This window comes from Hypanus sabinus, chromosome 5 (genome assembly GCF_030144855.1).
Source record: "Hypanus sabinus isolate sHypSab1 chromosome 5, sHypSab1.hap1, whole genome shotgun sequence".
Classification (NCBI taxonomy): Eukaryota; Metazoa; Chordata; class Chondrichthyes; order Myliobatiformes; family Dasyatidae; genus Hypanus; species Hypanus sabinus.
In genome coordinates this window covers 162079757-162104960 of record NC_082710.1, presented here as the reverse complement: position 1 = coordinate 162104960, position 25204 = coordinate 162079757, and the positions used below count along the sequence as shown (strand labels likewise).

General features: G+C 42.4%; 1 protein-coding gene and 1 pseudogene across 3 annotated transcripts in view; both read right to left on the bottom strand.

The window, feature by feature from the left end:
* Positions 1–25204, bottom strand: part of LOC132394519 (uncharacterized) — a 180151-nt gene that overhangs the window by 62917 nt on the left and 92030 nt on the right. Inside the window, exons 11-12 of one of the 3 annotated variants that reach the window (XM_059970785.1) lie at positions 19016–19306; positions 12510–12800 (exon numbers count right to left, since the gene is read on the bottom strand). The exons of 1 other annotated variant lie outside the window; for it this stretch is intronic. In XM_059970785.1, coding sequence (XP_059826768.1) covers positions 12510–12800; positions 19016–19306 — 582 coding nt within the window. The remainder of the gene's footprint in view (positions 1–12509; positions 12801–19015; positions 19307–25204) is intronic. One more of the 3 variants, XM_059970786.1, reaches the window with a different exon arrangement.
* LOC132393857 (general transcription factor II-I repeat domain-containing protein 2-like) lies at positions 6419–11200 on the bottom strand (annotated as a pseudogene).

The window sequence follows — 25204 nt, the reverse complement described above, 5'->3', positions numbered from 1 at the left end:
ACACCCAATGATTTGGCCTCCACAACTGCTCATGGCAACAAATTCCACAGATTTACCACCCTCTGACTAAAGTAATTTCTCTGCATCTCAGTTCTAAATCATGCACTCTTCTCCTAGAATCCTCTAACATGGGAAATAACTTTGCCATATCTCATCTGTTCAGGCCTTTTAACATACGGAATGCTTCTATGAGATCCCCCCTCATTCTTCTGAACTCCGGGGAATACAGCCCAAGAGTTGCTAGATGTTCCTCATACAGTGACCCTTTCAATCCTGGAATCATTCTCGTGAAACTTCTCTGAACCCTCTCCAATGTCAGTATATCGTTGCTAAAATAAAGAGCCCAAAACTGCACACAATATCCCAAGTGTGGTCTCACGAGTGCCTTACAGAGCCTCAACATCACATTCCTGCTCTTATATTCTATACCTCTAGAAATGAATGCCAACATTGCAATCATCTTCTTCACAACTGACTCAACCTGGAGGTTAAACTTCAAGGTATCCTGCACAAGGACTCCCGTGTTCCTTTGCATCTCTGCATTTTGAATTCTCCCCCATCCAAATAATAGTCTGCTCGTATATTTCTTCCACCAAAGTGCATGACCATACACTTTCCAACATTGTATTTCACTTGCTACTTCTTTGCCCATTCCCCTAAACTATCTAATCTCTCTGCAGGCTCTCCATTTCCTGAACATTACCCACACCTCCACCTATGTTTGTATCATCAGTAAATTTAGCTGCAAATCCATTAATACTGTAGTCCAAACCACTGACAAGCATCGTAAAAAGCAGTGGTCCCAACACTGACCCCTGTGGAACTCCACTGGTAACTGGCAGCCAGTCAGAATAGGATCCCTTTATTCCCACTCTCTGTTTTCTGCCGATCAGCCAATGCTCTACCCACGCTAATAATTTCCCTGTAATTCCATGAGCTCTTATCTTGCTGAGATGCCTCATGTGCAGCAACTTGTCAAAGGCCTTCTGAAAATCCAAGTACACCATATCTACTGCATCTCCTTTGTCTACCCTGCTTGTAATTTGCTCAAAAAATTGCAGTAGGTTTGTCAGGCAGGACTTTCCTTTCTGTAAACAATGCTGGCATTGGCGTATCTTGTCATGTGCCTCCAGGTATTCTGTAATTTCATCCCTAACAATCGATTCCAACAACTTCCAAACCACTGATGTCAGGTTAACAGGTCTGTAGTTTCCTTTCTGCTGCCTCTCTCCCTTCTTAAATAGCAGAATAACATTTGCAATTTTCCCATCATCCGGTGCAATGGTAGAATCTATTGATTCTTGAAAGATCATTGTTAATGCCTCCGCAATCTCTCCAGCTACTTCCTTCAGAACCAGAGGGTGTTTTCCATCAGGTCCAGGAGATTTCTCCAACCTCAGACCATTAAGCTTCCTAAGCACCTCTCAGTCATAATTTTCACTGCACAAACTTCACTTCCCTGGCACTCTCGAATGCCCGGTATACTGCAAATGTCTTCCACTGTGAAGACTGATGCAAAATACGCATTCAGTTCCTCTGCCATCTCTGCATCTCTCATTACAATCCCTTAGGTGTTGTTAATAGTGAAGAAGGTTATTGTGGGATGCAGAGGGACTTTGACCATTTAGGGAAGAGTGGTGAGAAGTGACAAATGGATTTTGAATCTAATGAAACCTTCTCCCAATCAAGAGAACTTGAGAAAATTAATACTGATCATAAACTATAGCTCTGCCTCATTCTATTAGACCCCAGGATGAAGACCATCTTGACCTGGGACTCGGCAGATGAAACTCTGACAATGTGCTCAGTACCTCTTTCCTGGTGATGGTAATGTACCCAGTTTATTGCCCCACATGGTTCTCCCTCAGACAATGGCTCAATATTAAAATGCTGATCTGCTCTTTCAGACACCTCTGACTTTACATTTCTCACCCCCCCCCCCCCCATCTCTCTCAATCTACAAGCTTTCTTGCAAAAGGATTACAAGAGACAAAATTTTGTCCTCTGGAAGACCAGAATAGTAATCCACGTGTAGAGCCAAAAGAAATTGGGGAGATCTAGAATAGATTTTTTGCATTTTTATTTACTTGGGAGATAGACACAGAATCTGTAGAAGTGAGGAAAATCAGCAGATAGGTTATGGATAACAGGCGAGGAGGTGTTTGCTGTCCTGAGGCAAATTAGAATGGACTAATCCCCAGGGCCTGATAAGGCATTCCCCCTGACCCTGTGGCAGACTACAGCAGAAATCCCTGGGGGACTAGCAGAGATATTTACATCATCCTTAGCGACAGGTGAGGTAGCAGAGGTTGGATGATCTCTAATGTCGTAACCCTGTTTAAGAAAGGCTAAAAAAACCCCAGGAAGTTATAGTTCAGTGATTTTGACATCAGTAGTGGGAATATTATTGGAAGATATTCTAAAGGACTGGGTACATTATATTTAGAAAGACAAGGACTGATTATGGATAGCCAACATGGCTTCATGCATGGTAGATTGTGCCTAATAAATCTTACGGAGTTTTTCAAGGAAGTTACCAGGAAAGTTGATGAAGTCAAGACAGTGGATGTTGTCTACATGGACTTTAGCAAGAGACTTGAAAAGGTTCCACATGGGAGATTGGTCAGGAAATTCTATTTGCCTGGCATTTAAGATGAGGTGGTAAATTGGATTAGACATTAGTTTGGTGGGAGAAGCCAGAGAGTGGTAGTAAATGCTTGCCTATCTGACTGGAGGCCTGTAACTAGTGGATTGCCACAGCAATCTGCTGGGTCCATTGTTGTTTGTCAAATATATCAACGATCTGGATGATCATGTAGTTAACTGGACCAGCAAACTTGCAGATGACACCAAGATTGTGGGTGTAGTGGACAGTGAGAAAAATAATCAGAGCCTGCAGCAGGGACTGAACCATTTCGAAAAATGGGCTGAAAAGTGGAAGGTGGAATTTATTGTCGACAAGTATGAGGTGTTGTACTTTGGAGGACCAACCAGGGTAAGGTCTCACACAGTGAACGGTAGGGCACCGAGGAGTATGGTAGAAGAAAGGGATCCAGGAATACAGGTCAAACATTCATTGAAAGTGGTGTCACATGTAGACAGAGTTGTGAGTTGTAAAGAAAGCATTTAGCACATTGGTCTTCATAAGTCAAAATGTTGAGTGTAGGAGATAGGGTGTTACTTTGAATGTGTACAAGATGTTAGCGAGGCCTAATTTGGAGTATTGTGTGCATTTTTGTTCACCTCACTACAGGAAAGATATAAATAATGTTGAAAGAGTACAGAGAAAATTTACAAGGATGTTGCCAGGACTGGAGGACTTAAGTTATAAGGAAATATTGAATAGCTTAGGACTTTTCCACACAGAGAGTGGTGGGTGCATGGAATGTATTGCCAGCGACGGTGGTAGAGGTGGATACAATAGGGTCTTTTAACAGACTCTTAGATAGGTACATGGAGCTTAGAAAACTAGAAGGCTATGTGGTAGTGTAATTCTAGGTAGTTTCCAGAGTAGGTTACATGGGCAGCACAACATTGTGGGCTGAAGGGCCAGTGAGGTGCTGTAGTCTCTATGTTCTATGTTTATTCCTTGGAATGTAGAAGATTAAGAGTAGATTTAAAAGAGGTATACAAAATTATGAGGGATATAGATGGGGTAAATGCAAGCAGGCTTTTTCCACCGTGTTGGGTAGAACTACAACTAGAGGTCATGGGTTAGGGTGAAAGGTGAAATGTTTAAGTGGAATATCAGGAGCAATTTCTTCACTCAGACGGTCACTAGAGTGTGGAACACACTGTCTGTGCAAATGGTGCATGAAGCACGATTGCAACATTCAAGAAAAGTTTGGAAAAGTACACAGATGGGAGTGGTACGGAGGGCTACGGTCCAGGTGCAGGTCAACGGGACAAGACAGTTTAAATGTTCCCACGTAGATTAGATGGGCCAAAGAGCCTGTTTCTGTGCTGTATTTTGCATGATTCTATGACTGTATTTTTTTATCCCTTCAATGACATAGGAAGGAAAAACAGAGGTCCTGAAAAGAGAATTCAGAGAGCTAGGCAGAAAACCGTGATGCAGGACCTCCAGTGTAGTAATTTCTGGATAGCTACCTGTGCCATATACCGGTGAGGGTAGAGAAAGGATGATTTGCAAACAAATGTGTGGCTGAGAAACTGCTGCATGAGGCAGGGCTTCAGATTCTTGGATCATTGCGATCTCTTGGGGGAGCTACAGTGTGACCTGCACAAAAGGAACAGGCTGCACTTGAAACCCAGGGGGACCAATATCCTCACAGGTAAGTTTGTTAGAGCTGTTGGGGAGGGTTTAAACTATTTGGGTAGGTGGACGGGAACCAGAATGAAGGGACTCAGTATAGGACAGATGGTAAAAAAGCAAAGATAGTGTGCAGTCAGACTGTTTAGGAAGGACAGGCAGATGATAGTACAAAATTGCAGCCAGCAGGGTGTGTATCAGTGCATTCCTAAGGGTTGCAAATACAGTACTCAAAGTGTTATATCTCAATGCACAGAATATAAGAAATAATGTGGATGATCTTGCTGCACTTTGACAGATTGTCAGGTATGACGTTGAGGTCATCACTGAATCGTGGCTGAAGAATAGATGCCGTTGGGAGCTAAATATCCATGGCTACATGTTGTATCGTAAGGACAGAAAAGTAGGAAGAGGAAAAGTAGCGTGTCTCTGCTGGTAAAAAACATTCTCAAATCCTTAGAAAAATGTAACACAACGATCAGAAGATGTGGAATCCTTGTGGGTTGAGTTAAGAAACTGCGAGGGTAAAATGACCCTGATGATAGTTATATCCAGGCATCCAAACAGTAGCTGGGATGTGGACAAGGGGAACAAGGGAAATTCTGCAGATGCCGGAAATCCAAGCAACACACACAAAATGCTGGAGGAACTCAGCAGGCCAGGCAGCATCTATGCAAAAGAGTAGAGTCAATGTTTCAGGCCGAGACCCTTCATCAGGACTGGAAAAAAGAGATGAGAAGTCAGAGTATGAAAGTGGTTGGAGGGGAGGAAGAAACTCAAGGTGACAGGGGAAACGAGGAAAAGGAGAGGGGTGAAGTAAGCAGCTAGGAAGTTGATTGGTGAAAGAGATACCGGGCCGGAGAAGGGGGAATCTGACAGGAGAGGACAGAAGGCCATGGAAGAAAGAAAAGGGGGAGGAGCACCAGAGGGAAACAGAAAAGTCGTGTCAGAAGAGAAACATTACGATAGTCATGGGAGATTTAAACATGCAGTATAGTGGGGATACTGGTGATGGATCTGAAAATAGTGAATTTGTCAAACACCTGTGAGATGACTTTTTAGAGCAGTTTGTCAATAAGCCCACTAAGGGTTCAGCTGTACCAGACTGGGTGTTTGTAATGAGCTGGAAGTGATTTGGGAGTTAATGAGGAACCTTGAGGAGGCAGTGATCACAAAATGATTGAGTTAAACTTGAAATTTCATAGGGAGAAAAGGAAAATCTGATGTAGCAGTATTTTAGAGGACTAAAATAAATTATAGTGGTATGAGAGAGTTGTTCTAAAGTAAATTGGAAGGAGATGCTGGCAGGGATGACAGCAAAGCAGTAATGGGAGAACAGACAGTCTAGTTCTGCTCCTGTGCCTTATGGTCTCATCCTGCTACCAGAGACAACCTGATCTTAATCACTTTGTGCTTTGAGCTGTCTTGTTCCTCATCTTGAAATTCCCCAACTAGAGCTCTGTATCCCTCCATAATCAATTAAGCTTTTCTTTAATACACAACTCTCTGACAAAACCTGGGGTCATCTGTCTTTTTTCCTTATTTCTGTCTCTCAGAGACAGACTTCATAATTTACCTGTGAATCAGCAGGGAACACTTACACTGCAAACACCAGTAGCTACTGGAACTGTTCTTGTGAAATATTCTCACTATTCTCGCAAGTCCAGGGAAGACAATCTCCGACCCCGGGAAGCGTGTGAGATTTAGGTACGAGCCCACCCCCAAAACCCCGTTTGTGTGGATGCTGCCTGATTCATTACCCTGTTACAAATCAGTACCACGAAATAACGAACAATACACACATACAATTAAATGATACAGCTTTATAATTCTTAATTTCACTACAGCAGAGGTGTCGAACTCAATTGCACATGGGGCCAAAACTCAAAGCACACTTTAAGTCGCGGGCCGAACAGGATAAACATTTATTGAACATAAATATGAATAAAAACAGACAGGAATATTATTCCAGAAAAAATAAACTAAAACTTTAAATAACTTGAATATTTTGCTCTCCATAAAAATATCTCGTGTCAGTATTATACAAGTTAGAAATATGAGCACGCTGCCAAAAATCCTGAAAATATAAATAAAATTTGTGCTTTTCAGCAAAAGTTAAAACAACAACAAATCAAAACACTCAGTTTTCTTTGCTCTTATGCCGTTTTGTCAGAGCTGGATGCTTGGCATCTTTTCTTGGCCACAAGTTCGTTTAGGTTTGGTGTAAGGTTCTGTGTTGTGGAGATTCTCAGGATGGACTGCAGGTATTCATCAGTGAGACGACTCCTGTGTGATGTTTTGTTAATCTCCATCACTGAGAAAAGCTTCTCACACAGATTGTGCTACCAAACATGCACAAGGGTCGAGCCGCATGTAGACGGAGCTGAGGCATTGCTTCAGGAATGGAGCGAATAAACTGTACGGGCCCTGCAGTGTCGTACTTTGCCTTTAGTGTCCCATTACACTGCAGCTCTATCAGCTCCACCTGAATCTGTACAGGTGCAGTTTCCACGTCGACGGCAAATGGGTTGCGAAGCAGCTCGAAATTAATTTTTTGTGCTTCAAAGTCACCAAACTCAGTGCGAAGTGCGCTCAGTTTATCAGCAAAGTGCGCATTTGGGAACATCATTGTGCCGACCTGGTTCAACATTACTTGGCAACAGGGAAAATGAGGCAAGTTGCACTGGTGCATTTGTGTCTCCCATAAGAGCAGCTTCACTTGAAATGCCTTCACTGCATCATACATGTCAGTGATCATGTGGTCACGTCCCTGGAGCTGAAGGTTTAAGACGCTGAGATGTGTTGTTATGTCAGCCAGAAACCCCAACTCACATTTCCACTTTTCATCCTGCAAAACTGTGGAGTCTTTTCCTTTACTGTCCATGAACTGACAGATTTCCTTGTGAGCTTAAAAACTCTATTGAGAACTTCTCCCCGACTCAGCCAACGCACCTCTGTATGATAAGGAATGTCGGCAAACTCTGAATCTATTTCAGGCATAAAAGACTGAAATTGCCAGTGATTTAAACCTTTAGCTCGGATAAAGTTTACGGCTTGTGTTACAGTGCTCATTACATGTTCCATCTTTAGGACTTTACCACACAGCGTTTCTTGGTGTATATGTTGTTAACTCACCAGTACGGTTCTCCTCCTGCATCTTTACCCGCATCCTTCTCACTAGTCCACTTTTTTCACCGCACATCGCCGGTGCTCCATCTGTTGTAAGTCCAATAAGTTTGTCCCAGGGCAATTTTATGTCAGTTACACTTTGACAGACATTTTCAAAAATGTCTTTTCCTGTCGTTGTCCAGTGCATCAATTTAACGTTCAATATTTCCTCTAACGCACAAATTGGAGTCCACTCCTCGGATGAAGATAGCCAGCTGCGCAGTGTCCGTCATATCAGCACTTTCATCCACAGCAAGCGAGTATGCAATAAAGTCTTTGCTTCTTTCAATCAACTGTGTTCTTAAATCAGTGGCTATCTCACAAACGCGATCAGCAACCGTATTTCTACTCAGGCTTACATGAGCCAACATCTGCTTTTTGTCTGGACACACGACGTCACACACCTTCATCATGCAGCTCTTCAGAAACTCTCCCTCGCTAAATGGCCGGGCTGATTTGGCTATCTCCTCTGCCACAATAAAACTTGCTTTCACAGCAGCTTCACTTTGTGATTTTGCTCTGGTAAAAAGCGTCTGCTGAGATGTCAGATTCTTCTTTAACTCTTCTACTTTCTGTAGCTTCTGCTCTGCATTCAGGTTTTTCAGCTTATCCTGATGTTTTGTCTCGTAGTGCCGTCTGAGATGAAATTCCTTAATTACAGCCACATTAGCTCCACAAATAAGACACACGGTTTTACCGGCAATGTCTCCTCAGCAACCCATCGGTTTTGAAAGACAATTTTTTCAGAATCAACTTTTCTCTTCCCATTGTTAGGGGTTAGCTTTGACTACAGAATAGCATTGTATACAGCTACAGACGCTTGACGCGGGAATGTTCCCGGGTAGCCTATCGGCAGCTGTTGTGCTGCATTATGGGATCTGTAGTCTGTGTGTTATCAGCGCTTCATATCGCCGGGCCATTAATAATTAAAATAATAGATCTATCTAAAATGATCTTGCGGGCCGGATATAATTGTACGCCGGGCCAGATATGGCCCGCGGGCCTTGTGTTTGACACCTATGGCCTAATTCAAGGAAAAGTCAAAAGTGCACGTTGGAATTCACTCAGTCTCCATTCTTCCATTATCGATCTCCCCCGTGCATTGTCGACCTTCGGACCCACAGACCCCAGTTCATTCCGTCCGGTGGTCTACCCCCTCTCTCCACACGTCTTCCCTCTTCATCTCTCCTTTACAAAGAACTTGAAAAACCTCCTTCCAGATTCACAAGACTGAACAACAATCTCTGATTAGCTAACATGCAAACCACAGTCCTGTTATCTCCAGCCATATCCCAAACATTGCTGCTACAGAGAAACCGTTTCCTCAGCAGTGAACATTACAGAGAAGCCATTACATTAGCAGTGAATCCTTACAGCACATTACACAAAGATAGGTGGAGGAGCGAGTAGTGTTCTTTCTTTCTTTCTAAATCTTTTTATTAATATTAGTAATATGGACAGAATACAGATGATAGAATAGTGTTGAGGAAACAGAGAGACTTATGTAACTCAGGGGAATGGGCAAAGAAGTGGCAAATGAAATACAATGTTGGAAAGCGTACGGTCATGCACTTTGGAGGAAGAAATAAACAGGCAGACCATTATTTAGATGGGGAGAAAATTAAAAATACAGAGATGCAAAGGGACTTGGGAGCCCTTGTGCAGGATACCCTAAAGATTAACCTCCAGGTTTAGTCAGTGGTGAAGAAAGTGAATGCAATGTTGGCATTTATTTCTATAGAATATAAGAGCAGGGATGTGATGTTGAGGCTCTATAAGGCACTCGTTACATGACACTATTCTGTGCAGTTTTAGGCTTCTTATTTTAGAAAGGGTATACTGACATTGGAGAGAATTCAGAGAAGATTCACGAGAATGATTCCGGGAGTGAAAGGGTTACTGTATGAGGAGCATCTGGCAGCTCTTGGACTGTATTTCCTGGCGTTCAGGAGAATGAGGGGGGGATCTCATAGAAACATTCCAAATGTTAAAATGCCTGAAAGATTATATATGTCAAAGTTATTTCCCATGGTCTAGGACAAAGGGCACAGCTTCAGGATTGAACGTCCATTTTGAACAGAGTTGTGGAGAAATTAGTCAGGGGGTGATAAATCAGTGGAATCTGTTACGACGAGCAACTGTGGAGGCCAAGTCTTTGGGTGTATCTAAGGCAGAGAAAGACACGTTCTTTATTAGCCAGGGCATCAAAGGGTATGGGGAGAAGTCACGGGAGTGGGAATGATTGAAAGAATTGTATCAGCCCAAGATTGAATGGAGGAGCAGAATTGATGGGCTGAATGGCCTACTTCTACGCCTATATCTTTCATTCTTAGAGAGTGGAGTGGCATTTTCAATCTTCTAGTACCCCGGGACCATGGCAGAATCAAGTGATTCTTGGAAGATCATGACCAATGCATCCGTTATCTCTTCAGCAACATCTCTCAGGACTCTGGGATGTAGTCCATCTGTCCCAGGTGACTTATCCACCTTAAGACCTTTCACTTTGCCAGACACTTTTTCCTTTGTAATAGCAGTGACACTCACAGACCTCTGGCACACTGCTAGTGTCTTCCACAGTGAAGGCAGATACAAAGTACCGATTAACTTCATCTGCCATTTCTTTGTCTCAAATTACTACTTCATCGGCATCACTTTCCAGCGGACCAATATCAACACTCACCTCCCTTTTACTCCTTATATAACAGAAAAAGCTTTTGGTATCCTGCTTTATATTATTGGCCAGTTTGTGCTCATATTTAGTCTTTTCCCTTCATATAGCTGTTTAGTTGCTTTTTTTTGTATGTTAAAAGATTCCCAATCATCCATCTTCCCACTCACTTCGCTTTGATTCAAGTGTCTGATGGTTGAGGGTGAAAACTTGTTTCTGAATGAGTGGTGGGCTCCCTGATGATGGAGGCTGCTTTCCTGCAACAACTCTCCATGTAGATGTGCTCAATGGTGGGGAGGGCTTTACCCGTGATGGACTGGGCCGTATCCACTACTCCTTGTAGGATTTTCTGTTGAAGGGCATTGGTGGTTCCAATGATGCAGCCAGTCAATATACTCTCCACCACACATCTACAGAAGTCTGTCAGATTTTCAGGTGTCACCGTGGATCTCTGCAAATTTCCAAGGGAGTAGAGGCACTGCTGCGCCTTCTTCATTTTGTTCTTAACTGCTGCACCAGCACAAGTCCTCTGTAATGATAACACCAAGGAATTTAAAGTTGCCGACCCTCTCCGACTCTGATCCTCTGGTGGGAATGGCTCATGGACCTCTGGTTTCCTCCTGAAGTCAGTAATCAGGTCCTTGGTCTTGCTGACATTGGAGAAGAGGTTATTGCTGTGGCACCACTCAGACAGATATTCAGTCCCCCTCCTGCATGTTGATTCATCACCACCTTTCATCCCAGAATCACCACCAGCTCCAAGAACTCTTGCTGTTCTCCCAGTGGGACTGAGCAGCCTCACACATGGAAATGCTTTACTGACTTTTGTCATGAGGAACAGACATTCAAATCAATGAAACTGGCACTGCCGTGGAAACCATCAGACACAACACCTCAGGAGGAAGGGGAAGGTGTACATTTAATAGGCTGTGGAATTATCCCTCCCTCACACTCAATTAGTGCATTTTAACCCACTAGTGACCCATCTGCACAGGGAATATCGATACCCTGACACCTCAGCATTTTCAATAAGATTCTGGTCTTGTTATTTCAGAGAACATCCTCAGGTTTGTTGCCTTTTCATCAGCCATGCTCGAAATATTTCTCATTGATCACCTTCTTCAGGGGCTGAATGTTTTTGTCAGAAGCAGGGTTTAAACAATAAGATTAATGTGATCATTGTGAGCATTGTATGGATTTCAAAAACATAAGCAGAGACACCAATCTTAATTCTTTTTTATATCCTCCGTCTTCCTCATTGATAAGTTTCCCAAAATTCTAGTCCTTATCTCAGTATCTCGAATTACCAAACACATTGGAAACATTTAATAGAATACCCTGCTGACTTCACAGTGCAGAGAATGGTTTTATCACACATAATAAACATGTCAGTAAGAATTTGGTGGGGTGGAATTTGGCAGCTGCAGGAGCTTTCTCTATCTTTGAAAAGTAATATTAATCTTGTCTTCCCTCTTTTTAAAACTCTTAGTGGTTTGTGACCAGAGTACATCACAGAATCACTTTCCTTTCATAATCCTGCTCAGGCTCTCATGTTTTCTGCCACCGGCCTCATAAACTGTGAACTTAATACCTGAAACTATAAGGGATTCAGACACAGTTGAAACATTTCAATACCAGCTTAAAGTCTATTTATTTAACATTGCTTTCAACAAATGTCATTTTGTCTTTTATTTGCATGTTTATTTTTTGTTTATTTTACATATTTGTACTTTTATCCCATTGCAAAGCTATTGAACTACATCAGCTGTGTGAAAAGACCTTGAGAAATAAATTTCTTCGTCTGAATATTATCATTATTGAAATTTTTTGCATCATCATGTCATTCCCCTTTCCCCATTTTCCACACTAATCTGAGGCTTGTACCTCCCTCCCCCCCAATCCCTTCTCTTGCTACTTTTTCCATTTCTCCACCTTTTCCATCCATCCACACTTTCACTTCACAACCATTTCCTTCTGTTCTCTCCGACAGAAAATCCAAGCCTCAGGTTTGACAAACAATTCTTCTTCACTCTCCCCACCAGTGCAGCAATGAGTGTTGGATCAAATCCCGAACGGGCTCCTCCTTGGGAGGACAGGGACATCACAAAGATGGGGGTTGAATGACGGCTGCATTCAATATCTGACACCTCAGTGTTTATTCTATCAGGTGAGTCACCCAAATTAGCCTCAACTGGAAAATACAACCACAAAAACTATGGTGAATTCTGTACCCAATCACATCCTGTATAAACACAGGGATGAAAAAAAATTGTTGTCTATGAGGGAAGGATAGGTTAGATTTATCTTGGAATAGGTTAAAAGGTCAACATAACATTGTGGGCCAAATGCCCTGAACTATATTGTGCTGTTCTATGTTCTATGAAACATAAAACTACCTACCAATGAGGTGTAGTTGTATTACTCTCCGCTCTTGTCCATCCACAATGAAGGTGTAAACTCCAGGATCACCACGTTCTGTTCCATTCACAGTCACAGCACCATTAGAAGTATTAAAGTGCAGACGAAACTTGAACTGGTCACTCAGTTCCACTAAGCTGTGACCTGGGACATGATGCAAAATGCTCCTGCCGTTGAAGGTCCAAATTATTTCACTCTTGCTGGGATCAACTTTGAGTTCCGGATCCAGTAAAACTGAACAGCCAGGGACACCAACCTCTTGTTTAACTTTATCTGTTAATAAAAATATTTGTACTCATTTAAAATGTGGTGGCTGTGAAACACTTAAACAGAGAACTTTGTGAAACTACAGCAAATAACAACATACTACTGAATAGATATTGTGCCACTCTTTACTGGGGTTACAGGAACTTGTCTTTCAGACAAGAATGTTGTGGAAATTCTTTCTGGCCCAGCCTCCCACCCCGAGCCCCTCATTAACTTTGGCTGATCCAAGACTCTCACACTATACCTGTTCAAGACAGATCCCAGTGCTTCTGATCTACACTGGCTCCAAAACTGGCAATTCACTGGCTTCAAATTTCTCTATTCTCCATCTCTCAGAAAGTTGAATTACCTCACCTTCAGATTTCTCTGGGGTTCATTCATCCCCTTTTCAGGAACATTCTTCAGTTTCAACACCTTGGCAACACAGGGGACAGGCAGAACCTCAGCACGTGGTGGTACCTGGTCCCCATGTATTTAGGTTCCACACACAGCCTGATGCAGCCACACATGAAGTTGGTCATCAGAGCGAGGGTGATATTGTGTCCAGTTTTGCTCCTCTAATACAGGTAGTTGTGCATTGTGCTCTGCGCCTCACCCAACCTATCTCGGACCCCCAGATGAACCTGAAAACAGCTCGGGTGATTCTCAAGCTGGAGGAGCGGGGCACGGGCAACACTTGCACCAAGTACAGCAGCCTGAGAGAACCTCACACTTGTTGACCAGGTTCTTCCCAGATATCGATAGGGAGCGTCCTCCCCACAGTCCCAATTTCAGTTTTATCCTCTCCGTCCAGTCCAGGCAATTATTCAAAGTTCAAAATACAAAGTAAATGTATTATTAAAGTACATATTTGTAACCATATACATCAATAAGATTTATTCTCTTGAGGGCATTCACAGTAACTACAAGAAACACAAATGAATCAAGAATGACCACCCCCATCCAAAGAAATACAAAAGGAGAAATAATAATAGTACTAAATAAGTAGTAAATATTAAGATCAAGAGATGATCTGTCTTTCAAAGCAAGTCCACTGGTTGTGGGAAAATTTCAATGATGGGGAAAGTGAAGTTGAGTGAACTTACCCCTTTGGTTCCAGACTTGACGATGGTTGAGGGGTAATAACTGTTCCTGAGCCTGGTGGTGTGAGCCCTGAGGCTCCTGTAATTCTTCCTGATGGCAGAAGTGAGAAGAGGGCACAACCTGGGTGGTGGGAGTCCCTGATGATGAATGCTACTTTGCTGCTACATTACTCTGTGTAGAAGTGCTCAGTGGTTGGGAGGGCTTTCCTTGATGATGGACTGGACCATATCCGATACTTTTTGGAGGATTTTCCATTCAAAGTCATTGATGTTTCCATATCAGTCTGTGACACAACCAGCAAATATACTCACCACCATACATCTATTCACTAAGGAGAAGGATATAGTATTGAGTAAGGTAAGGGAAACAAATAGGGTAGTTATGGAAACTATGATGATTAAAGAAGAGGAAGTACTAGTGCTTTTAATGAATATAAAAGGGGAGAAGTCTCTGGGTCCTGACAGGATATTCCCTAGGACCTTGAGGGAAGTTAGTGTAGAAATCGCAGGGGCTCTGACAGAAATATTTCAAATGTCATTAGAAACGGGGATGGTGCCAGAGAATTGGCGTATTGCTCATGTGATTCCATTGTTTAAAAATGGTTCTAAGAGTAAACCTAGCAATTATCAGCCTGTAAGTTTGATATCAGCAGTGGGTAAATTAATGGAAAGTATTCTTAGAGATGGTATAGATAATTATCTGGATAGACAGGGTCTGATTAGGAACAGTCAACATGGATTTGTGCATGGAAGGTCATGTTTGACAAATCTTATTGAATTTTGTGACGAGGTTACTAGGAAAGTTGAAGAGGGTAAAGCAGTGGATATTGTCTATATGGAGCAGTAAGGCCCTTGACAAGGTTCTGCACGGAAGGTTAGTTAGGAAGGTTCAGTCGTTAGGTATTAATATTGAAGTAATAAAATGGATTCAACAATGATTGGTTGGGAAATGCCAGAGAGTGGTGGTGGATAACTGTTTGTCAGGTTGGAGGCTAATGACTAGTGGTGTGCCTGTGGGATCTGTACTGAGTCCAATGTTTGTTACATACATTAATGATCTGGATGATGGGGTGGTGAATTGGATTAGTAAGTATGCAGATGATACTAAGATAGGTGGTGTTGTGGATAATAAAGTAGGTTTTCAAAGCTTGCAGAGTGATTTAGGCCAGTTAGAACTGTGGGCTGAAAGATAGCAGATTGAGTTTAATGCTGAGAAGTGTGAGGTATTACATTTTGGTAGGAATAATCAAAAATAGGACATAAATGGTAAATGGTAGGGCACTGAGGAATGCAGTAGAGCAGAGTGATCTAGGAATAATGGCGCATAGTTCCCTGAAGGTAGAATCTCATGTGGATAGGGTAGTGAAGAAAGCTTTAGGTATGCTGGCCTTTATAAATCAGAGCACTGAGTATAGGAGTGGGGATGTAATGTTAAAATTGTACAAGGTATTGTTAAGGCCAAATTTGGAATATTGTGTACAGTTCTGGTCACCGAATTATAGGAAAGATGTTAACAAAACAGAGAGAGTACAGAGAAGTATGGGATGAGTGCAGGTCGGTGGGATTAGGTGAGAGTAAGTGTTCGGCACAGACTAGAAGGGCCGAGATGGCCTGTTTCCCTGCTGTAATTGTTATATGCTTATATAGAGGTTTGTCAGTTTTAGATGTTATTTCAAGTCTTTGCAAACTCCTGAGTCATTTGACTCAGCCTACGACAGTGGTGTTGTCAGCAAACTTGAATGTGGCATTGGAGCTGTGCTTAGCCACACAGTCATCAGTGTAAATCGAGTAGAGCAGGGCTATAAGCAGAGAGATCCTATGGTGCTCCTGTGCTGATGGAGACATTGGAGAGGGTTCAGAGAAGATTCACGAGAATGATTCCGGGAGTGAAAGGGTTACTGTATGAGGAGCATCTGGCAGCTCTTGGACTGTATTTCCTGGCGTTCAGGAGAATGAGGGGGGGATCTCATAGAAACATTCCAAATGTTGAAAGGCCTGAAAGATTATATATGGCAAAGTTATTTCCCATGGTCTAGGACAAAGGGCACAGCTTCAGGATTAAACGTCCATTTTGAACAGAGATGTGGAGAAATTAGTCAGGGGGTGATAAATCAGTGGAATCTGCTACGACGAGCAACTGTGGAGGCGAAGTCTTTGGGTGTATCTAAGGCAGAGAAAGACATGTTCTTTATTAGCCAGGGCATCAAAGGGTATGGGGAGAAGTCACGGGAGTGGAAATGATTGAAAGAATTGTATCAGCCCATGATTGAATGGTGGAGCAGAATTGATGGGCTGAATGGCCTACTTCTACGCCTATATCTTTCATTCTTAGAGAGTGGAGTGACATTTTCAATCTTCTAGTATCCCGGGACCATGCCAAAATCAAGTGATTCTTGAAAGATCATGACCAAAGCATCCGTTATCACTTCAGCAACCTCTCTCAGGACTCTGGGATGTAGTCCATTTGTCCCAGGTGACTTATCCACTTTAAGACCTTTCACTTTGCCACACACTTTTTCCTTTGTAATCACAGTGACACTCGCGGACCTCTGGCACACTGCTAGTGTCTTCCACAGTGAAGACTGATACAAAGTCCCGATTAAGTTCATCTGCCATTTCTTTGTCTCCATTACTACTTCATCGGCATCACTTTCCAGTGGACCAATATCAACCTAGACCTCCCTTTTACTCCTTATATAACTGAAAAAGCTTTTGGTATCCTGCTTTATATTATTGGCAAGTCAACCCTCATATTTCATCTTTTCCCTTCATATCGCTTTTTAGTTGCCTTTTGCTGGATTTTAAAAGATTCCCAATCATCCATCTTCCCACTCACTCCGTTTTGATTCAAGAGTCTGATGGTTGAGGGGTTAAACCTGTTTCTGAATGTGGCGGTGTGCATTCTAAGGCTCCCATACCTTCATCCTGATAGCAGCAATGAGAGGAGAGCGTAACCTGGGTGGTGGGGTCCCTGATGTTGGAGGCTGCTTTCCTGCAGCAACTCTCCATGTAGATGTGCTCAATGGTGGGGAGGGCTTTACCCATGATGGACTGGGCCGTATCCACTACTCCTTGTAGGATTTTCTGTTGAAGGGCATTGGTGGTTCCAATGATGCAGCCAGTCAATATACTCTCCACCACACATCTACAGAAGTCTGTCAGATTTTCAGGTGTCACACTGAATCCCTGCAAATTTCTAAGGAAGTCGAGGCACTGCTGCATCTTCTTCATTTTGCTCTTCACCTGCTGCGCCCTGCACAAGTCCTCTGTAATGATAACACCAAGGAATTTAAAGTTGCCGACCCTCTCCGACTCTGATCCTCTGATGGGAATGGCTCATGGACCTCTGGTTTCCTCCTGAAGTCAGTAATCAGGTCCTTGGTCTTGCTGACATTAGGGAAGAGGTTATTGCTGTGGCACCACTCAGACAGATATTCAGTCCCCCTCCTACATGTTGATTCATCACCACCTTTCATCCCAGAATTACCACCAGCTCCAAGAACTCTTGCTGTTTTCCCAGTGGGACACAGCCGCCTCACACATGGAAATGCTTTACTGACTTTTGTCATGAGGAACAGACATTGAAATCAATGAAACCGGCACTGCCGTGGAAACCATCAGACACGACACCTCAGGAAGAAGGGGAAGGTGTACATTTAATAGGCTGTGGAATTACCCCTCCCTCACACTCTATTCGTGCATTTTAATCCACCAGTGACCCAGCTGCACAGGGAAAATCGATACCCTGACATCTCAGCATTTTCAATAAGATTCTGGTCTTGTTATTTCAGAGAACATCCTCAGGTTTGTTGCCTTTTCATCAGCCATGCTCAAAATATGTCTCATGATCACCTTCTTCAGGGGCTTAATGTTTTTGTCAGAAGCAGGGTTTAAACAATAAGATTAATGTGATCATTGTGAGCCTTGTATGGATTTTAAAAACATAAGCAGAGACACCAATCTTAATTCTTTTATATATCCTCCATCTTCCTCATTGATAAGTTTCCCAACATTCTAGTCCTTATCTCAGTATCTCGAATTACCAAACACATTGGAAAAGTTTAATAGAATACCCTACTGACTTCACAGTGCAGAGAATGGTTTTATCACACATAATAAACATCTCAATAAGAATTTGGTGGGGTGGAATTTGGCAGCTGCAGGAGCTTTCTCTATCTTTGAAAAGTAATATTAATCTTGTCTTCTCTCTTTTTAAAACTCTTACTGGTTTGTGACCAGAGTACATCACAGAATCACTTTCCTTTCATAATCCTGCTCAGGCTCTCACGTTTTCTGCCACCGGCCTCATAAACTGTGAACTTAATACCTGAAACTATAAGGGATTCAGACACAGTTGAAATACTTAAATGCCAGCTTAAAATCTATTTATTTAACCTTGCTTTCAACAAATGTCATTTTGTCTTTTATTTGCATGTTTATTTTTTGTTTATTTTACATATTTGTACTTTTATCCCATTGCAAAGCTATTGAACTACATCAGCTGTGTGAAAAGAGCTTGATAAATAAATTTCTTCATCTGATTATTATCATTAATGAAATTTTTTCCATCGTCATGTCACTCCCCTTTCCCCATTTTCCACACTAATCTGATGCATTTTGTCCCTCCCTCCCTTCCCATCCCTTCTCTTGCTACTTTTTCCATTTCTCCACCTTTTCCATCCAACCACACTTTCACTTCACAACCATTTCCTTCTGTTCTCTCCAACAGAAAACCCAAGCCTCAGATTTGACAAACAGTTCTTCTTCCCTCATCCCACCAGTGCAGCAATGAGTGTTGGATCAAATCCTGAACGGGGTCCTCCTTGGGATGGCAGGTACTCACAGAGATGGTGTTTGAATGACAGCTGCATTCAATATCTGACACCTCAGTGTTTATTTTATCAGGTGAGTCACCCAACTTAGCCTCGACTGGAAAATACAACCACAAAAACGATGGCGAATTCTGTACCCAATCACATCCTGTATAAACACAGGGATGAAAGAAAAATCGCTGTCTATGAGGGACGGTAGGGTTAGATTTATCTTGGAATAGGTTAAAAGGTCAACATAACATTGTGGGCCAAATGCCCTGAAATATATTGTGCTGTTCTATGTCCTACGAAACATAAATCTACCTACCAAAGAGGCGTAGTTGTATTATTCTCAGCTCTTGTCCATCCACCATGAAGCTGTAATTTCCTTGGTCACCATGTCCTGCTCCATTCACAGTCAGAGCACCATTAGAAGTATTAAAGTGCAGACGAAACTTGAACTGCTCACTCTGTTCCACTAAGCTGCAACCTGGGACATGATGTAAAATGCGCTTGCCGTTGAAGGTCCAACTTATTTCACTCTTGCTGGGATCAACTTTGAGTTCCGGATCCAGTAAAACTGATGAGCCAACGAGACCAACCTCTTCTTTAACTCTATCTGTTAATAAAAATATTTGTACTCATTTAAAATGTGGTGGCTGTGTAAAACAAAGAGGGAACTATGTGAAACTACAGCAAATGTGAACATACTACTGAATAGATATTGAGCCGCTCTTTACTGGGGTTACAGGAACTTGTCTTTCAAACAAGAATGTTGTGAAAATTCTTTCTGGCCCAGCCTCCCACCCCAAGCCCCTCATCAACTTTGGCTGATCCAAGACTCTCACACTATACCTGTTCAAGCCAGACCCCAGTGCTTCTGATCTACACTGGCTCCAAAACTGGCAATTCACTGGCTTCAGATTTCTCTATTCTCCATCTCTCAGAAAGTTGAATTGCCTCACCTTCAGATTTCTCTGGGGTTCATTCATCCCCTTTTCTGGAACATTCTTCAGTTTCAACACCTTGGCAACACAGGGGACAGGCAGAACCTCAGCACGTGGTGGTACCTGGTCCCCATGTATTTAGGTTCCTCACACAGCCTGATGCAGACACACATTAAGTTGGTCATCAGAGCGAGGGTGATATTGGGTCCATTTTTGCTCCCGTTATACAGGGATTTGTGCGTTGTGATCTGCACCTCACCCACCCCATCTCAGACCCCCAGATGAACCTGAAAACAGCTCGGGTGATTCTCAAGCTGGTGGAGCGGGGCATGGGCAACACTTGCACCAAGTACAGCAGCCTGAGAGAACCTCAGACTTGTAGACCAGGTTCTTCCCAGATATCGATAGGGAGCATCCTCCCCACAGTCCCAATTTCAGTTTTATCTTCTCAGTGCAGTCCAGGCAATTATTCAAAGTTCAAATTACGAAATAAATGTATTATCAAAGTACATATATGTAACCATATACAACAATAAGATTTATTCTCTTGAGGGCATTCACAGTAACTACAAGAAACACAAATGAATCAAGAATGACCACCCCCATCCAAAAAAATACAAAAGAAGAAATAATAATAGTAATAAATAAGTAGTAAATAGCAAGATCAAGAGATGAACTGTCTTTCAAAGCAAGTCCACTGGTTGTGGGAAAATTTCAATGATGGGGAAAGTGAAGTTGAGTGGTTATCCCCTTTGGTTCCAGAGTTGACGATGGTTGAGGGGTAATAACTGTTCCTGAACCTGGTGGTGTGAGTCCTGAGGCTCCTGTAATTCTTCCTGATGGCAGCAGTGAGAAGAGGGCACAACCTGGGTGGTGGGAGTCCCTGTTGATGAATGCTACTTTGCTGCTACATTGCTCTGTGTAGATGTGCTCAGTGGTTGGGAGGGTTTTCCTTGATGATGGACTGGACCATATCCGATACTTTTTGGAGGATTTTCCATTCAAAGTCATTGATGTTTCCATATCAGTCTGTGACTCAACCAGCAAATATACTCACCACCATACATCTATTCACTAAGGAGAAGGATATTGTATTGTGTAAGGTAAGGGAAACAAGTAGGGTAGTTATGGAAACTATGATGATTAAAGAAGAGGAAGTACTAATGCTTTTAAAGAATATTAAATTGGAGAAGACTCCGGGTCCTGACAGGATATTCCCTAGGACCTGAAGGGAAGTTAGTGTAGAAATCGCAGGGGCTCTGACAGAAATATTTCAAATGTCATTAGAAACGGGGATGGTGCCGAAGGATTGGCGTATTGCTCATGTGATTCCATTGTTTAAAAATGGTTCTAAGAGTAAATCTAGCAATTATCAGCCTTTAAGTTTGATGTCAGTGGTGGGTAATTTAATGGAAAGTATTCTTAGAGATGGTATAGATAATTATGTGGATAGACAGGGTCTGATTAGGAACAGTCAACATGGATTTGTGCATGGAAGGTCATGTTTGACAAATCTTATTGAATTTTTTGATGAGGTTACTAGGAAAGTTGAAGAGGGTAAAGCAGTGGATATTGTCTATATGGAGCAGTAAGGCCTTTGACAAGGTTCTGCACGGAAGGTTAGTTAGGAAGGTTCAATCGTTAGGTATTAATATTGAAGTAATAAAATGGATTCAACAGTTGCTGGATGGGAGATGTCAGAGAGTAGTGGTGGATAACTGTTTGTCAGGTTGGAGGCCGGTGACTAGTGGTGTGCCTCAGGGATCTGTACTGGGTCCAATGTTGTTTGTTATATACATTAATGATCTGGATGATGGGGTGGTAAATTGGATTAGTAAGTATGCAGATGATACTAAGGTAGGTGGTATTGTGGATAATAAAGTAGGTTTTCAAAGCTTGCAGAGAGATTTAGGCCAGTTAGAACAGTGGGCTGAAAGATAGCAGTTTGAGTTTAATGCTGAGAAGTGTGAGGTATTACATTTTGGTAGGAATAATCAAAAATAGGACATACATGGTAAATGGTAGGGCATTGAGGAATGCAGTAGAGCAGAGTGATCTAGGAATAATGGTGCATAGTTCCCTGAAGGTAGAATCTCATGTGGATAGGATGGTGAAGAAAGCTTTTGGTATGCTGGCCTTTATAAATCAGAGCACTGAGTATAGGAGTGGGGATGTAATGTTAAAATTGTACAAGGTATTGGTAAGGCCAAATTTGGAATATTGTGTACAGTTCTGGTCACCGAATTATAGGAAAGACGTTAACAAAATAGAGAGAGTACAGGGAAGTATGGGATGAGTGTAGGTCGGTGGGATTAGGCGAGAGTAAGCATTCGGCACAGACTAGAAGGGCCAAGATGGCCTGTTTCTGTGCTGTAATTGTTATATGCTTATATGGTTATATAGTGGTTTGTCAGTTTTAGATGTTATGTCAAGTCTTTGCAAACTCCTGAGTCATTTGACTCAGCCTACGACAGTGGTGTTGTCAGCAAACTTGAATGTGGCATTGGAGCTGTGCTTAGCCACACAGATATCAGGGTAAAGCGAGTAGAGCAGGGGTATAAGCAGAGAGATCCTATGGTGCTCCTGTGCTGATGGAGACATTGGAGAGGGTTCAGAGAAGATTCACGAGAATGATTACGGGAGTGAAAGGGTTACTGTATGAGGAGCATCTGGCAGCTCTTGGACTGTATTTCCTGGCATTCATGAGAATGAGGGGGGGGATCTCATATAAACAGTCCAAATGTTAAAATGCCTGAAAGATTATATATGGCAAAGTTATTTCCCATGGTCTAGGACAAAGGGCACAGCTTCAGGATTGAACGTCCATTTTGAACAGAGATGTGGAGAAATTAGTCAGGGGGTGATAAATCAGTGGAATCTGTTACGACGAGCAACTGTAGAGGCCAAGCCTTTGGGTGTATCTAAGGCAGAGAAAGACACATTCTTTATTAGCCAGGGCATCAAAGGGTATGGGGAGAAGTCACGGGAGTGGGAATGATTGAAAGAATTGTATCAGCCCAAGATTGAATGGAGGAGCAGAATTGATGGGCTGAATGGCCTACTTCTACGCCTATATCTTTCATTCTTAGAGAGTGGAGTGACATTTTCAATCTTCTAGTACCCCGGGACCATGGCAGAATCAAGTGATTCTTGAAAGAACATGACCAATTCATCTGTTATCTCTTCAGCAACCTCTCTCAGGACTCTGGGATGAAGTCCATCTGGCCCAGGAGACTTATCCACCTTAAGACCTTTCACTTTGCCGTGCACTTTTTCCTTTGTAATAGCAGTGACACTCACAGACCTCTGGCACACTGCTAGTGTCTTCCACAGTGAAGACTGATACAAAGTCCCGATTAAGTTCATCTGCCATTTCTTTGTCTTAAGTGACTACTTCATCGGCATCACTTTCCAGTGGACCAATATCAACTCTCAACTCCCTTTTACTCCTTATATAACTGAAACAGCTTTTGGTATCCTGCTTTATATTATTGGCTAGTCTATCCTCATATTTCATCATTTCCCTTCATATAGCTTTTCAGTTGCCTTTTGCTGGATTTTAAAAGCTTCCCAATCATCCATCTCCCCACTCACTCCGCTTTGATTCAAGTTTCTGATGGCTGAGGGTGAAAACTTGTTTCTGAATGAGTGGTGGGGTCCCTGATGATGGAGGCTGCTTTTCTGCAGCAACCCTCCATGTAGATGTGCTCAATGGTGGGGAGGGCTTTACCCGTGATGGACTGGGCCGTATCCACTACTCCTTGTAGGATTTTCTGTTGAAGGGCATTGGTGGTTCCAATGATGCAGCCAGTCAATATACTCTCCACCACACATCTACAGAAGTCTGTCAGATTTTCAGGTGTCACACTGAATCCCTGCAAATTTCTAAGGAAGTCGAGGCACTGCTGCATCTTCTTCATTTTGCTCTTCACCTGCTGCGCCCTGCACAAGTCCTCTGTAATGATAACACCAAGGAATTTAAAGTTGCCGACCCTCTCCGACTCTGATCCTCTGGTGGGAATGGCTCATGGACCTCTGGTTTCCTCCTGAAGTCAGTAATCAGGTCCTTGGGTCTTGCTGACATTGAGGAAGAGGTTATTGCTGTGGCACCACTCAGACAGATATTCAGTCTCCCTCCTGTATGTTGATTCATCACCACCATTCATCCCAGAATTACCACCAGCTCCAAGAACTTTTGCTGTTTTCCCAGTGGGACTGAGCAGCCTCACACATGGAAATGCTTTCCCGACTTTTGTCATGAGGAACAGACATTGAAATCAATGAAACTGGCACTGATGTGGAAACCATCAGACACGACACCTCAGGAGGAAGGGGAAGGTGTACATTTAATAGGCTGTGGAATTACCCCTCCCTCACACTCCATTAGTGCATTTTAACCCACCAGTGACCCATCTGCACAGGGAACATCAATACCCTGACATCTCAGCCTTTTCAATAAGATTCTGGTCTTGTTATTTCAGAGAATATCCTCAAGTTTGTTGCCTTTTCATCAGCCATGCTCAAAATATGTCTCATGATCACCTTCTTCAGGGGCTGAATGTTTTTGTCAGAAGCAGGGTTTAAACAATAAGATTAATGTGATCATTGTGAGCATTGTATGGATTTCAAAAACATAAGCAGAGACACCAATCTTAATTCTTTTTTATATCCTCCGTCTTCCTCATTGATAAGTTTCCCAAAATTCTAGTCCTTATCTCAGTATCTCGAATTACCAAACACATTGGAAAAGTTTAATAGAATACCCTGCTGACTTCACAGTGCAGACAATGGTTTTATCACACATAATAAACATGTCAGTAAGAATTTGGTGGGGTGGAATTTGGCAGCTGCAGGAGCTTTCTCTATCTTTGAAAAGTAATATTAATCTTGTCTTCCCTCTTTTTAAAACTCTTAGTGGTTTGTGACCAAAGTACATCACAGAATCACTTTCCTTTCATAATCCTGCTCAGGCTCTCACGTTTTCTGCCACCGGCCTCATAAACTGTGAACTTAATACCTGAAACTATAAGGGATTCAGACACAGTTGAAACACTTAAATGCCAGCTTAAAATCTATTTATTTAACATTGCTTTCAACAAATGTCATTTTGTCTTTTATTTGCATGTTTTTGTTTATTTTACATATTTGTACTTTTATCCCATTGCAAAGCAATTGAAATACATCAGCTGTGTGAAAAGAGCTTGATAAATAAATTTCTTTCTTTGATTATTATCATTATTGAAATTTTTTCCATCGTCATGTCACTCCCCTTTCCCCATTTTCCACACTAATCTGATGCATTTTGTCCCTCCCTCCCTTCCCATCCCTTCTCTTGCTACTTTTTCATTTTTTTCTCCACCTTTTCCATCCAACCACACTTTCACTTCACAACCATTTCCTTCTGCTCTCTCCAACAGAAAACCCAAGCCTCAGGTTTGACAAACAGTTCTTCTTCTCTAATCCCACCAGTGCAGCAATGAGTGTTGGATCAAATCCCGAACGGGCTCCTCCTTGGGATGGCAGGTACATCACAGAGATGGGGGTTCAATGACGACTACATTCAATATCAG